This window comes from Lipotes vexillifer, unplaced genomic scaffold, assembly GCF_000442215.2.
Source record: "Lipotes vexillifer unplaced genomic scaffold, Lipotes_vexillifer_v1.1 scaffold150, whole genome shotgun sequence".
Taxonomy (NCBI): domain Eukaryota; kingdom Metazoa; phylum Chordata; class Mammalia; order Artiodactyla; family Lipotidae; genus Lipotes; species Lipotes vexillifer.
In genome coordinates this window covers 2,561,497-2,573,473 of record NW_006792921.1, presented here as the reverse complement: position 1 = coordinate 2,573,473, position 11,977 = coordinate 2,561,497, and the positions used below count along the sequence as shown (strand labels likewise).

The 11,977-nt window shown below is 36.0% G+C and overlaps 1 protein-coding gene across 1 annotated transcript in view; it reads left to right on the top strand.

The window, feature by feature from the left end:
• The window catches only part of SKAP2 (src kinase associated phosphoprotein 2), a 153,795-nt gene that overhangs the window by 97,426 nt on the left and 44,392 nt on the right, over positions 1–11,977 (top strand). The window contains exons 7-9 of the mRNA XM_007466073.1: positions 299–423; positions 1,294–1,357; positions 1,742–1,873. Coding sequence (XP_007466135.1) covers positions 299–423; positions 1,294–1,357; positions 1,742–1,873 — 321 coding nt within the window. The remainder of the gene's footprint in view (positions 1–298; positions 424–1,293; positions 1,358–1,741; positions 1,874–11,977) is intronic.

Genomic DNA, 11,977 nt, shown 5'->3' with positions numbered 1-11,977 from the left:
CTACATGAAATTGTCATATTTACATACTTCCTTCTGAATAAGACCATTATCTGCAGACCTCTTCTTTTGGTTCCCTTAGATGTCCTTTTTAAAACCAACCATTCCAAATAACTCTGTAATTTTAGAATTAAAAGTAATACCTAGAAATGTTACTTAAATATTATACTGTGAAAGCAATATGACCAAAAAATATTCTATCCAAAAATTTATCAAAAAAAATCTAAATAAAAGCTAATCAACTGGATATTTATATTCACTGTAGTAAATGAAATTCTAACTTTCGTTTTATCTTCAACAGACAAACAACAGAAAGGTGAATTTGCAATAGAAGGCTACAATGTCAGAATGAATAACACTCTTAGGAAGGATGGAAAGAAAGATTGCTGTTTTGAAATCTCTGCTCCCGATAAACGTATCTATCAGGTTGGAGTTTTTATGTTGCCTTGAAATTAAGTTGATAAAACTTCCTGATTTCATTTTTAAAGACATTAACATTTTGTTCAAACAACTCTTTCTGACATGTTAATAATAATAAAAAATACTGGGTTTTATACATTAAACATTTGTATAAGGGGAAATCAAGTTTTTAAAAAATTCCAGATTAGTTCAAGTGATACCTTCTTGAGAGAACAGGAGATATGTCATTTATCAATTACTTCACATGTTGCGTTTTATGTCTATTTTAATGGAACTGTGTGATTTCTTAAAAGGATTACATGGCAGAAAGAATAAAACTATCAAAAGAAAAATATCAGAATGTTCATGCATATTGTATTGCTTAGGCTTGTGGGAGAAAAGGAAGGCAAAGGCGCGCATCAGCTCTGCAATTCAAGAGCTAGCAGCCAGCATCAATATGGAATGCATGTTTAATAAGTTTCAAATATCTGAGATTGCAGTTGAAAGCCAGTTAATTAAGTTGTCAGGTAGTGTGTTGGAATCGGACAAGAACATTTTTAAGAAAGCTGTACCCAGCAGTCTAAAGAAATTCATGGGTGTCTTCTAATTGTCAAGGGCAAATTTTGTTCATCAGTTCTGTCTTTGACATTGATGAAGAGAAGCAGCTTTTTTTCCTGCACAGCTGCCAGCTGCTGATCACAGTTTCAAATCCATCATCCTCTGCTTCAATTACGTAAATTTGTCAAAATTAACTGTACATTATAAGAAGCATCCTTGCAAGGAAAGTAGTACTAGACATGAAGAGAATTACTAATGGTCTTAAAGAAATGGAAAGAATGCAACATATACCTTTCATTACGGTGGTGATTTTTATTGCTATCGTTTGTTTTTTATTAGTTCACAGCAGCTTCTCCCAAAGATGCCGAAGAATGGGTACAGCAGCTGAAATTTGTATTACAAGGTAAGAGCAATCAATTGAGCAAGTTATTAGAGTCTTTAAGTACTGAATAACTGAATAAGTTGGAGTTTCATACAAAGAAACTTACTGACTTCTGTGAGAAATGACTAAAAGAACATGACTGGTATTAATACATACCATTTGCTTCAGATTAATAAAAGCATCTTTTCTGCAAGTACCATTTGGCAACTTTGAAATTCACATATTTACGCCACAATCGATTTTTTTAAATGTTTAAATTTTTTTTTAAATGTTTAAATGTTTAAGTTAAGGATATAGCATGTAACAATATTGCGACTTTGTAGGGCTGCATTAATTTAGGTAATAGGGTTTTGAAAACCTCTTTTGCATTCTTGAAAATTCTGCTTCCTGAAACACGTTTTGTAGATATGGGGTCTGATGTTATTCCTGAGGATGATGATGAAAGAGGAGACTTATATGATGATGTTGATCATCCAATCAGCAGTTCACCAGCAAGCAACCAGCCAATTGATGATGAAATTTATGAAGAACTTCCAGGTATTTATTTATGGTGATTCATTTAAGGATTTTAGGGATTTTTTTTTAATGTCATATATCATCAAGAGGAGAAAATGGTGAGCTATTAAAAACAAGGACAAAGAAAATCTTCAAAACTCTGTTTTACGAAAAGGGCTCTGCTTGAGGTATTTCAAGTGAGTGGATATACTTTTATGAAAAGTGAATGGGATGTTAAAATGAAGCAGATACAGTCCTAATCTCATGGGACTTTTGGCTCATTAACATTGTTTATGCTACATAATTTTTTAATTAAAAATTGACTTGCCTTACAGTTTTTTCCAGCAGCTCACACATCATTTTTTATTTATACATCTTGGAACTTCCATTAACCAGAAGTTCTGTGCACACCCCATATGTCAACAACTTCTGCCTCATATATTCCTCCTTGCTGTAGTGAATTGTATTGTCTTGGAGGAATATCGTTGAACTATAAACAAAGTCCTTTTGAGGCTTGAAGTTTTCGTACTTGATATTTTATCATTCTACATTTTCAGGCATGGTTTAGTGTTTATATGCCTCAGTATCTGTTATGTAACATAAATTTAATTGTCTGTTAGCTCTTTGGCTTGTAATTTTGAGGGTCAACCTAAAACAGAAAGAAAATTTAGGGAATTATTACGTTACTACTACTCTAGGTTGAAATGAGCCTTTTTCTGGTTATTAAAAAAATCAGCCATTAGAGAAGGAAAAGGGATTATAAGTAATATGTGTGATATTTAACTGACATCTTATATAGAAAGGCGATTTTTCTTTGAATAGAACAATTTAACAACAGTAAAACCCTTTACAAATGATTTAACAATACCTAAAATGTTCAAAATTAACATACAAATGTGATGTTCAGTGTAGTAAGCAGAGCATAATAACTAGCACATGGACTTTAGAGTCAAAAAGTTTAAATTCTGACAATACCATTACTAGCTCAGTGACCTTAAAAGTCAATTTTTTCATCTATAAAATAATGATAATTTCATAAGGGGGGTGGTAGTAAATGACATCATGGATCTACAGCCCTCAGCACAGTGCTTGAGTCATAGCACACCCACAATAAATTGTCACATCATCATTATTATTTTCATTATTATATCTGGTAAATTCTGCACATGCTTATATGGAGTTATAATAATGGCTTTCTGACCAAGTAAGAATTAATGATTGTAATGGGATTATACATCCAAGATATTAAAAAAATTACTCAAAATATACATCTACATAGTCTTCTTTATTTTTAACATCTTTATTGGAGTATAATTGTTTTACAATGTTGTGTTAGTTTCTGCTATATAACAAAGTGAACCAGCTATACATATACATATATCCCCATATCTCCTCTCTTTTGCATCTCCCTCCCACCCTCCTAATCCCACCCCTCTAGGTGGTCACAAAGCACCGAGCTGATCGCCCTGTGCTATGCGGCTGCTTCCCACTATCTGTTTTACATTTGATACTGTATATATATGTCCATGCCACTCTCTCACTTTGTCCCAGCTTACCCTTCTCCCTCCCCGTGTCCTCAAGTCCATTCTGTACGTCTGTATCTTTATTCCTGTCCTGTCCCTAGGTTCATCAGAACCTTTTTTTTTTTTAAATTTTAGATTCCATATATATGTGTTAGCATACGGTATTTGTTTTTCTCTTTCTGACTTACTTCACTCTGTATGACAGGCTCTAGGTCCAACCACCTCACCACAAATAACTTAATTTCATTTCTTTTTATGGCTGAGTAGTATTCTATTGTATATATGTGCCACATCTTCTTTATCCGTTCATCTGTCGATGGACACTTAGGTTGCTTCCATGTCCTGGCTATTGTAAATAGAGCTGCAATGAACATTGTGGTACATGACTCTTTTTGAATTATGGTTTTCTCAGGGTATCCGCCCAGTAGTGGGATTGCTGGGTTGTATGGTAGTCCTATTTTTAGTTTTTTAAGGAACCTCCATACTGTTCTCCATAGTGGCTGTATCAATTTACATTCCCACCAACAGTGCAAGAGGGTTCCCTTTTCTCCATTCCCCCTCCAGCATTTATTGTTTGTAGATTTTTTGATGATGGCCATTCTGACTAGTGTGAGGTGATACCTTATTGAACTTTTGATTTGCATTTCTCTAATGATTAGTGATGTTGAGCATCCTTTCATGTGTTTGTTGGCAACCTGTATATCTTCTTTGGAGAAATGTCTATTTAGGTCTTCTGCGCATTTTTGGATTGGGTTGTTTGTTTTTTTGATATTGAGCTTCATGAGCTGCTTGTATATTTTGGAGATTAATCCTTTGTCAGTTGCTTCGTTTGCAAATATTTTCTCCCATTCTGAGGGTTGTCTTTTGGTCTTGTTTATGGTTTCCTTTGCTGTGCAAAAGCTTTGAAGTTTCATTAGGTCCCATTTGTTTATTTTTGTATTTATTTCCATTTCTCTAGGAGGTGGGTCAAAAAGGGTCTTGCTGTGATTTATGTCAAAGAGTGTTCTTCCTGTGTTTTCCTCTAAGAGTTTTAAGAGTGTCTGGCCTTACATTTAGGTCTTTAATCCATTTTGAGTTTATTTTTGTGTATGGTGTTAGGGAGTGTTCTAATTTCATTCTTTTACATGTAGCTGTCCAGTTTTCCCAGCACCACTTACTGAAGAGGCTGTCTTTTCTCCACTGTATATTCTTGCCTCCTCTATCAAAGATAAGTTGACTGTATGTGCATGGGTTTATCTCTGGACTTTCTATCCTGTTCCATTGATCTATATTTCTGTTTTTGTACCAGTACCATACTGTCTTGATTACTGTAGCTTTGTAGTATAGTCTGAAGTCAGGGAGCCTGATTCCTCCAGCTTCATTTTTCTTTCTCAAGATTGCTTTGGCTATTCAGGGTCTTTTGTGTTTCCATACAAAGTGTGAAATTTTTTTGTTCTAGTTCTGTGAAAAATGCCATTGGTAGTTTGATAGGGATTGCATTGCATCTGTAGATTGCTTTGGATAGTATAGTCATTTTCACAGTGTTGATTCCTCCAATCCAAGAACGTGGTATATCTCTCCATCTGTTTGTATCATCTTTAATTTCTTTCATCAGTGTCTTATAATTTTCTGCATACAGGTCTTTTGTCTCCTTAGGTAGATTTATTCCTAGGTATTTTATTCTTTTTGTTGCAGTGGTAAATGGGAGTGTTTCCTTAATTTCTCTTTCAGATTTTTCATCATTAGTGTATAGGAATGCAAGAGATTTCTGTGCATTAATTTTGTATCCTGTTACTTTACCACATTCATTGATTAGCTCTAGTAGTTTTCTGATAGCATCTTTAGGATTCTCTATGTATAGTATCATGTCATCTGCAAACAGTGACAGCTTTACTTCTTCTTTTCCGATTTGGATTCTTTTTATTTCTTTTTCTTGTTTGATTGTTGTGGCCAAAACTTCCAAAACTATGTTGAATAATAGTGGTGAGAGTGGGCATCCTTGTCTTGTTCCTGATTTTAGAGGAAATGGTTTCAGTTTTTCACCATTGAGTCATAGCACACCCACAATAAATTGTCACATCATCATTATAATTTTCATTATTATATCTGGTAAATTCTGCAAGTGATTATATGGAGTTATAATAATGGTTTTCTGACCAAGTAAGAATTAATGACTGTAATGGGATTATAAATCTAAGATATTATAAAAATTACTCAAAATATGCATCTATATATTGTCTTTTACTATCCTACCAGAAGGTGATTACTATAAAAGCATGATTTTGTGGGGAATGGTAATCTGTATATTTCTATTATTTTAATAGAACTATATGTTTGTAGCTCCTTCCTTTCTGATTTATCTCAAGGAAATGGCATCTGCCATAGCCTTGGTTATCCTCAAGTAGGGAAGAATATTCTCTGACTGCTTGTCTTTAGTCACACCATACCACTAATACAGTTATTTTAGTCTTTATGTTCAGAAGAGCTTGTGAGAAAGTACACTGGTGTAAAATGGAATAGTGTAGTACCTTTAAATATGATATTACTGCAATATACACTTCATTCCTTTAAAACACTGCAGTGAATGGGTTACATTACAATTGCTGAATTGACTGTTAATTAAGTTCTGTGTTTCTTCAACTTGCTCATCCTCTCCCCATCCCCCCAAATAAAAAATTGGTTAGGAATAAAGAGCGCATATTTATAGCACTTTCATACTAAAGATCTAAGGAAGAGTGCCTGTAAGTAGCTTGAAATCTTAGAAATGTGCAACATCTTTTATTTTCTCTCACTACAGATGCTCTTCTTCATCACTTTTTTTGGCCTGGGGCCACATAATCATTGTAAATAACTGCTTACTCTTGAAGTATTCTTACTTCTTTCTGTGGTACTGGAAGAAATCTAAGCTGCTCTGGTATTCCTTGCCCCTGCCTGGGATCCCAGTTGCTGTACAAAGTGATTGAGTTTGATAGAGCCTGCAACTGTGCCCCTGGGAAGGAAGCTGGTGAAGGCAGCTGTGGGATGTCTAGTTCTTCTTTCTTTCCCAGCGTAACCGAGAGCCACTTCAGTGTCTGCACAGTTCAGGGGGGTCGAGTTTGAGCCACCCGCTAGAGAGGGGATTTTTTCTTTAGTGAAAACCCTGAAGTTGGCTCTTAGAGTTAGAGGTTTTGTTTGATTAAATATCTAAAACTAGAACAGCAACTTTTTTTCTTTCAGAAATGGTCTCTCAGGAGAAGAGTTAAGCTAATTGCTTTCACTTCTGTGAAATATGAAGATAATTTTGAGAGGAGGTGAAAACAGTGGAAAAGCAGTGAACATACCTATAAGCTGTTGGTATTTTTCCAGTTCTGTACAAATAACTCTGTATCTCAGAAATCTTACTGGTTAAACTCCCAGAATTAATTAACACTATCATTTCAACACGATTTTCTGTCCATTACATGTAGTTGAAAATTGATCCTCTTAGTTGAAAGATGAAGCATAAAATGTGTTTGAAGAAAAATCTAAGCATTCAACATGTTACTTTAAAGCACAAAGTTCTTTTTCTGAGAAAGCAGAGCTCTTACTCAAATAAATTTTTTTTTTTTTTTTCGGTACGCGGGCCTCTCGTTGCTGTGGCCTCTCCCGTTGCGGAGCACAGGCTCCGGACGCGCAGGCCCAGCGGCCATGGCTCACGGGCCCAGCCGCTCCGCGGCATGCGGGATCTTCCCAGACCGGGACACGAACCCGTGTCCCCTGCATCGGCAGGTGGACTCTCAACCACTGCGCCACCAGGGAAGCCCAAGTAAATGTATTTTTAAAATGCGAAATAAACTTGCAGTGTTTTAAGTCTCAAGAATAATAAGAAGAAAACATTGTTTAAAAATTGTATTATAAAATATCCCTTGAAAAATCTTTATAATTTTATGGGAGTGTAAATAGTTTCATTGTTTTTCAGTTAGAATATTCTAACTATTACAGCAGCTTCTCTTTAATTTCTTGTTCATTAAATTTTAACTAACTTCACAAAAGAATAGGAATAAATTTATAAGGTTCTTTGCATTTAGGTTATTTATACATATGTAGAGAAGAATTGAGACAATGCCATTTCTGGGGAATATTAAAGTCATTTGGCTTTTCTTCAAATATCCTAATGATTTGACATCTTTTATGTCTTAGTACCTATTAGCATAGGCCAGTCACGTTTGATTACGTGGTGATATTACTATTGCATATTTATGTTTGCAAAGCTAATATTTTGAGCAAAGTGTGTTAAACTGTTTCATAACACAGTAATGAGTTAATTTGGCTTAGCACAAATTTCAGAAGTTATTGCTCATTTTTTCATTAGAAATACAGAAGAAGGTTTTTGTTTGAATTTGAATCTCGAAAGGGGGAAGCAATACTTGGGAAATTGCTGCAGAAACCAACCCAGCTTGCTCTTCTCTTCTAGTTACCATGTCACCTGTAATTTTTTTCTATAATGTCAGGAAATTCTGCAGAAATAACACAACAAAAAGATTTTTTAAGATGTAGGCTCAATAAAATCGGCCTAGTATCAAGAGTGGTAACTGCCTGTTTAGCCTATTAAATCTGTAGATTTCAGGGGAATTGCATTTGAAATTCTTCTGGCAAGTGGACAGGAGGAGAGAGGATAGCATAAAATAGGACAACAAATTTCTAATCCCATTAACCTATTTTTTTAAGTGTTAATTCATTCTTTTTTTTTTTTTTTAAATATTATAATGACAGATTGAACTATTCCAAACCAGAAAAGGACGTTTTTATTCTTTGGTCATTCAATTACATTTTAAATTTATTCAGTCCAACTATCTGCATCTAAAATGGAATATAAAGTAAATTGCAGCTATAAATTTTTTTCATGAAACTATTATAAATATATATATATATATATATATGTATATATATACCCATAAAAAAGAACAGTGTTTGAGTACTTAAATTTGAAGCAATCTCCAGCAAATGACATGAGACCCAACTTAATCAATAAATAGTTACAACCCCCCCAAAATACATTTTAGCTTTATTTTCTTGCTGAGTAATTATCACTCATATTACCAAGTTAATAACAAGATTATAGAAGACCCTGGAGTCTCTGGTATTAACACCATTCCTGATTTCACCAAACAATTTTTTTCACATTTCTTCTTTGGAATGCAATGGAAAGATGCCAGTTGACTTTCACAGAATCACACATATTCATCCTTTTAATATTGTTAATCCAGGCAGCCTGCTGGCATTCCTTTTCCTTAAACTATGGTACTGAATTATAAAGTGTGATGATATGGTGTCCTGTTATATGGTACGATAGATAACTAGATTATCAGTTTTTGGATGGTTTCAGCTCTGAACTCTGCTGAGAAGGTTATCTGAAGTTGTAGAATATAAGGAAAACATCCATAAATTAGAGTCACCGCACACATCTAATTGCAGTTTTATCTTTGCTGAATATAAATGTGATTTTTTTAGAGTTCTTCAATGTTGCCTCTTTCATAATACAGCATGAAGCTTTGAGATATAATTTTGCTTGTCATGTTGCTTTTCTCTACTTTGCCGTTGGCATTGCAAACAAATTCTCTTCATTACAAGAGATGGTTTAATACATATTAAAACTCATAATACCTGTGTGTGTGCGCAAAACATATATTTCTAACTGTAGAGAAATAAACTAACCTATTTTTGCAACTTGGCGCTACCTCTGTGGTTCTCAACCATGGGAGATTTTGGCCCCCAGGGTACATTTAATGACTGAATTCCTGGAGGCATTTTTGGTTGCCACAACTGGTTGTGTGTGTGTGTGTGTGTGTGTGTGTGTGTGTGTGTGTGTGTGTTGCAGGCATCTAGTGGGTAGGTGCCAGGGACGCTGCTAAACATCCTACAAAGCACAGGACGGCCACCACTACAAAGAATTATCTGACCCAAAATGTCAGTAGTGCCAAGGTTGAGAAACTCTGTTATAGAGGTATAATAGATGGCTTTTGGTTTATTACCTTTTGTGTGTGTGTGTTCCAATAAAACTTTATTTACAAAAACAGGCACTCCTTGAGCTATAGTTTGCCAATCCCTGAACTTGCAGTTCTCTTCCATTTGCCTTCTGACCCATTTATATCCTGCACCTTTACAGTGCTTAGCATACAGAAGGAGCTTAATAATGATTGATTAAGCTAGTGAATTAGATGTGAGCAATAAAACCACTAGATTACAGTGTTAAAGGAGCAGAAACAAGAAGTTAATTACTAGGGGTGTAATGGTTAACAGACAAGAGAAAGAGACATTTGTTGGCAGCTTCATGGTTTGAGGTGAAGTCATTTGTGATTAGTCATCATCACAGACCTTGAACTGTGAAGGGACAAAGAATCAACAGTAGCAGTGAGATACAGAGCAAGACACTTGGCATCTGAGCCTCAATTTCCTTATTTATGCAATGAGGAGGTCATTTCCATCTTCAAGATAATATAGCAGATACATGGGTTTAAGGGAGTGAAACAGATCCGATCCAGATGCTGGCGATATGACTTGGGTTGTGGGACATTACAGCTCTCAGTTTCCTCCTCTATAACAAGGCTGATAATTCCTCCTTTAGAGAGTGATTAGGATGGTTTAGCGCAGGGTTTCTCAACCTCAGCACTGTTGACATTCTGGGCCAGAAAATTCTTTGTGTAGGTGCTGACTTGTGCATTGTAAAATGTTTAGCAGCATCCCTGGTCTACACCACTAGATGCTCATAGCACCCCTATAATGTGACAACCAAAAAAGCCTTTAGACATTGCCCAGGGTTTATCACCTTTTTATCTGTGTCTCTTGAGTTGTAAAAACCCATAACCCATGCTTCGTATGAGTTTATTTTTATGGACAAAACATACGTTTTCTTATATAAGTAAAGCTAGGAATATATAGAATGGCTCTAGGTCATAAGGGACCAGCTGGACTTGTCTGTCACTGTTTACTTCAAGGGACTGAGGAGTCTTAGAGAAATGAGAAACCCATGAAAGATTAACAAAAAAAAACCAGATTAAAAAGAAAAAGAAAAAAAAGGAGGGAAGCATTTTCTCTATTTTAATGAGCTGCGATCTGTGAAGGGAGAGTCTTTTTTTAATACTGTAAATATGTGTCTTTCTTGTATAGACACTTGGCTCATCCTATTCTGATAGGGTTGTTCATTTCAGGCTGAAGTGAAAGACCTATGGACGAAAGATTGGATATTCTTAAAGGGAGTCAGGCCACCTGGGAGAATGCAGGGCCAAGCAATTCCAAGGCCACCTGGAATTTGACATGTGGCTTTAAGAGGAGAGGAAATCCAATAATGGGGTTTCTCTTCCTTTTGGGGCCTGGATTTTGAGGAGATTAATGGGCCTGAGATGGCAGGAAAAATGGTCTCTGCTCCTGAAGGTCAACAGGGAGTCCCTGAGGGACCCTACTGGGGGCATCAGTGAAGATGCACTCATCTGAGGGTACGTCACACCATGCCACATCAGGTGGTTCTTTATTATTCTCTGCACATTTCCCTTTTGCTGTTTCTGAGTCTTAATTTTTAAATCTTTACTTACAAACAATAGATGCTCACTGGAAGAATCTTAAATATTGCTGATGGACATAAAGTTAATAAGTGAAAGTCATTCACCTTCTACTCTAAGTAAGCATTGTTAACAGTTTGATATAAATCTTTTCTTTTTTTAGCCCATTTACAAATATGCAATGTTTATACTTAAAAAAAAAAAAAGAGATCCTTCTTTTCATTTACTTTCTTCTGCCTCTTCTTTTAATTCCTTTCCTTTCATTTTCTTCCTGCTTCCTTATTACCTTCTTCCTTTTCTCATTCTGTTATTTTCCTCCCTTCCCTTTTCCGTTTCCATTCTTTCTTTTCTTCCTTGCTTTTACTTCTTTCATTCCACAAATATTCTTGAGCACCTGTTACGTGGCAGGCATTGTACCTAGGTGCTAGAAATCCCTCTGCATTCTTACACAGGCCTTAAATGGGTGCAGCTACACCTTCCCTTTCTGGCCCAAGCCCCTTGACTTATGACTACATCCTTAATTCCCCATGTTTATTTATGTCATATACATATATATGTATATATACATATATATATTATTCGTGTCTCATGACATGAGTTAGTTGTTTTTGCTTTTCTGATATACGAATCCTGTCTTCTGGCAGACGGTGTCAAAACTATTGTGACACCTTCTCTCAAGGCATCCTCCACTTCCCCTCTTCCTCTCCATCTGTCTCTTATCTACTGGCTCCTCTCCCTGACCCATACACACAGAATACCTTTCTCTGTATCCGTGACCAGTAAATTGTGGTTGAGCAAGGACTTTGGAGGCAAACACACATTGCTTTGAACCCCAGTTCTGCTCCTCACTATGTACTTTAGCCAAAAGAAAAGTGAACACAGAGGTAAGGTGGAGAGTCCAAGAAACAATAGTGAACATAGAAATAGGTAAAATATGTCAGTAATGTTGATAATTGATTATTTTTCAATGAGCTTTTTTTTTTTTTTTTTCGGTACGCGGGCCTCTCCCTGTTGTGGCCTTTCCCCTTGCGGAGCACAGGCTCTGGACGTGCAGGCTTAGCGGCCATGGCTCACAGGCCTAGCCGCTCTGCGGCATGTGGGATCTTTCCAGACCGGGGCACGAACCCGTG